The following is a 4,513-nucleotide window of genomic DNA, read 5'->3' as shown; positions in this document are numbered from 1 at the left end:
TGAGTTCTATGGTGGTGAACTCAATGGAGTAAGTTATACTGATCCTGCTACTGTGAAAAAATATGCTAGACGTGCTCAATTGGGTAAAATTTTTGAATTAGATCGTGCTACTTTGAAATCCGATGGGGTTTTTCGTAGCAGTCCAAGGGGTTGGTTTACTTTTGGGCATGCTTCGTTTGCTTTGCTCTTCTTCTTCGGACACATTTGGCATGGTGCTAGAACCTTGTTCAGAGTTGTCTTTGCTCGGATTGACCCAGATTTGGATGCTCAAGTAGAATTTGGGCATTCCAAAAACTTGGAAATCCAACTACAAAAAGAGTCTAGTCTGATACAAGATTGCTCTGTTCCTTTTTTCCTTTATTTTTTGATTTGACATAAATGCTGGTTTTTCATTTCTTTGACTCTTATCTTGGTCTTTTTTTTATCCGAAAAAAGATCCCAACTAAACAGGTATGGAAGCTATAATTGTAAACCGAAATCAAATCTATGGAAGCATTGGTTTATACATTCCTTTTAGTCTTGACTCTAGGAATAATTTTTTTCGCTATCTTTTTTCGCGAACCGCCTAAAGTTCCAACTAAAAAGGCGAAATGATTTCTCATTATCTAGATTGAAGTACTGAATATTGTGAGGCTCAGTACTTCAACTAGTCCCCGTGTTCCTCGAATGGATCTCTTAATTGTTGAGAGGGTTGCCCAAAAGCAGTATATAAGGCATACCCAGTAAAACATACAAGTAAACCGGATATAGAGATGGCAACTAGGGTTGCTGTTTCCATTATTATATAATTTCAAGACCACAATGGATCTATGATAAGATCATTTATTTACAACCGAATGGTATTCAAAGTCAACAGATCTCAGTGAATAAACAAAAAATATAGGATTATTTATGGCTACACAAACAGTTGAGGATAGTTCTAGATCTGGGCCAAGATGAACTATTGTAGGGGATTTATTGAAACCATTGAATTCAGAATATGGTAAAGTGGCTCTTGGGTGGGGAACTACGCCTTTGATGGGTGTCGCGATGGGTCTATTTGCGATATTCCTAACTATTATTTTGGAGATTTATAATTCTTCCATTTTATTGTACGGAATTTCAAGCAATTAGATTCGATTCACAAGAACCTCTAAATAACTTTTCAATAAAAAGTAAAGTCTAAAGTACGTAGGTTTCCGCTTTTTAGCCCACTCTTTTTTGGTAATTTGATCGTGGAATTTCTTTTGTTTGTATTTCTGGAATATGAGTGTGTGACTTGTTAAAATTGATCCTATGGATACGATAGAGAAGAAGTCGGTCATCTTGATCAAGATGATTTTATCTCCTTGGATATTCAGTCTAGGCTAGTATCTGGAGCACAGAATATATGAAATAGATTCCAAACTATTATAAAAAATATTAGAACTATGATTCATACTTATCAGACCTCGTGGCCCGACTCCGAAAAAAGAGTTAGAAGTGAGAAATTCAAAAAATTTTATTCTTTTGTTTATACTTATTTTGGTTAAAGGATAAACGTTTCTTTGTCTTTTTTTCATGATATTCAGTCATTGAATAAGCATTGAATAAGTGATAATCCAAGGGTTCTTACTCAGGGAATTTTGGAACTTTTTTTGAAAGGAAAGGTTTTTTTCTTGAATCATCGTGGTTCTAGGATGAATCTAAGGTTTTAATTGATTCATAGGGTCTTAACAAGAGAATTCCTATCAATAATAAAGAAAACAAGAGTAAAGTCGCATTACACACAAATCAAAGAAAAAAATAGGTAAATAGACGATTCAAGAGGCCCCTAATGATCAATATAAATATGAATGAGCCGACTTGATATTTGGGCATTATAACTACAAATAATACTTTTCGGATTTTGATTCTTTCGTATCTTCATAGAAAAAATTGAATCATAGCATTAAGAAGTTTGAAACTTTTTAGTACACATTCGTTACGAACGGTATTTGGGTGTTTCTGTTTGAGTTGTACGAGACGAAATTCTCATATACGGTTCTCAGAGGGGGTCCCCTTGGTTTCCCTATCTCAATAAAGTGTATGATTGGTTCAAAGAACGTCTTGAAATTCAGGCGATTGGAGATGATATAACTAGCAAATACGTTCCTCCTCACGTCAACATATTTTATTGTCTAGGAGGAATTACGCTTACTTGTTTTTTAGTACAAGGTTCCTCCTCACGTCAACATATTTTATTGTCTAGGAGGAATTACGCTTACTTGTTTTTTAGTACAAGTAGCTACGGGGTTTGCTATGACTTTTTACTATCGTCCGACCGTTACTGAGGCTTTTGCTTCTGTTCAATATATAATGACGGAAGCTAACTTTGGTTGGTTAATCCGATCAGTTCATAGATGGTCGGCAAGTATGATGGTCTTAATGATGATCCTGCACGTATTTCGCGTGTATCTTACTGGTGGATTTAAAAAACCTCGTGAATTGACTTGGGTTACAGGTGTGGTTCTGGCTGTATTGACCGCATCCTTTGGTGTAACTGGTTATTCCTTACCTCGGGACCAAATTGGTTATTGGGCAGTCAAAATTGTAACAAGTGTACCAGAAGAAGCTATTCCAATAATAGGGTCGCCTTTGGTAGAGTTATTACGCGGAAGTGCTAGTGTGGGACAATCTACCTTGACTCGTTTTTATAGTTTACACACTTTTGTATTACCTCTTCTTACTGCCGTATTTATGTTAATGCACTTCCCAATGATACGTAAGCAAGGCATTTCTGGTCCTTTATAGAGAATCGAAATCATAGATTTGTAATTAGTTATTTATGATTACTCGGGGGAGGAAGAAGAGTATTTCATTGCTGCAAATATGTCTTATTGAAAAATAAGACATGTATTGGGATATTTCCCTTCAACTCCACGAAATTTTATTCGTTATTTTTCAATAATAGTTGAAGGGAATTCTTCGAAGAGAAAATGGATTATGGGAGTGTGTGACTTGAACTATTGATTGGGCCGTGTGGATATATGTCTTTTTATCTGCCACATTGGGATTCACAACCAAATGTGTCTTTATTCCAACCACCGCGAAAGCTCCATACAGAGGGTAGGCTGGTTCGCTTGAAGAGAATCTTTTCTATGATCAGACTTGACCATGTCGTGCATGACCAGGCTCCGTAAGATCCAGTAGAATAGGTGATATATCTGGCATAATTCAGATTATGTTTTATCTATTTCACTTACTTAATAGTATGAAAATGCATTCATTTCCTCTGCATTGACTCGATTTATGATACTATCGGAGTGAAACAAGGGATCTAAAGAAGAACATAGGCTAGACTCTATTAGTAACAAGTAAATCCTTTGCTTTGGATGTAAAAAGTATCCATATTTTAATTTTTTTTGGGGGCTAAAGCCCCATCGCAAGGTCTGAGACGACCCAGAAAGCACTTGAACATTATCAACTTTGTAAGCCTACTTGGGTATTGAGCATTTATCTGTTATCTGTAAGAACTGAATTCGGTGCAATGGATAATTGTAACTCTGGAAAACAGAATCTGCTAAATTTTTTCTTACATGGAATCAATCATTTATTTTATATATGCTTGGATAAGATAGCGATTTTTTATCTGCATCCAGTTGGTTCGTTTGATTTGTGCTCGAGCCGGATGATGAAAAATTATCATGTCCGGTTCTTTCGGGGGATGGATCCATAATAATTCACCTATCCTAATAACAAAAAAAACAGATTTGAATGATCCTGTATTAAGAGCTAAATTGGCTAAGGGTATGGGTCATAATTATTACAGAGAACCCGCATGGCCCAATGATCTTTTATATATTTTTCCAGTAGTAATTCTTGGTACTACGTGGGTTTAACGGTTCTAGAACCATCAATGATTGGTGAACCCGCAGATCCATTTGCAACTCCTTTGGAAATATTGTCGGAATGGTATTTCTTTCCCGTATTTGAAATCCTTCGTAGAGTGCCAAATAAGTTATTGGGTGTTCTTTTAATGGTTTCCGTACCGGCGAGATTATTAGAATCCTGGGTCTCGAACAGTGATTCGATTCATGTGGCATAGGGGTTACATCCTGTATGAAACTTAAGAGTATACCGCTTCTACGAATAGCTCTTAACGCTGCATCTAGGGGTTACATCCTGTATGAAACTTAAGAGTATACCGCTTCTACGAATAGCTCTTAACGCTGCATCTCTTCCGAGACCAGGGCCCTTTATCATGACTTCTGCTCGTTGCATACCTTGATCTGCTACTGCCCGAATAGCATTTCCTGCTGCGGTTTGAGCAGCAAATGGTGTCCCTCTTCTTGGACCTTTGAATCCACAAGTACCAGCGGAGGACCAAGAAATTACCCGACCCCGTACATCTGTAACAGTCACAATTGTATTGTTGAAACTTGCTTGAACATGAATAACGCCCTTTGGTATTTTACGCGTACTTTTACGTGAGCTAATACGTCCATTTCTACGTGAACCGATTCTTGCTATGGGTTTTGCCATATTTTATCATCTCATAAATTTAAGTCAGAGA

The 4,513-nt window shown here is 36.8% G+C and overlaps 1 protein-coding gene across 1 annotated transcript; it reads left to right on the top strand.

Annotated features, from left to right (window-relative positions):
- Nucleotides 1-891: 891 nt before the first annotated feature.
- On the top strand, nucleotides 892-4,045 carry LOC111471339 (cytochrome b6-like). The gene is given in 5 exon segments (XM_023117049.1): nucleotides 892-1,091; nucleotides 2,012-2,108; nucleotides 2,176-2,729; nucleotides 3,662-3,825; nucleotides 3,828-4,045. Coding segments are annotated over 5 exon segments (1,233 nt in total).
- Nucleotides 4,046-4,513: the final 468 nt, after the last annotated feature.

The sequence above is a fragment of the Cucurbita maxima genome, unplaced genomic scaffold, assembly GCF_002738345.1.
Source record: "Cucurbita maxima cultivar Rimu unplaced genomic scaffold, Cmax_1.0 Cma_Scf00051, whole genome shotgun sequence".
In the NCBI taxonomy this organism is placed as follows: Eukaryota; Viridiplantae; Streptophyta; class Magnoliopsida; order Cucurbitales; family Cucurbitaceae; genus Cucurbita; species Cucurbita maxima.
The sequence above is the reverse complement of the archived record's forward strand: the minus strand, read 5'-3'. Positions and strand labels throughout refer to the sequence as shown.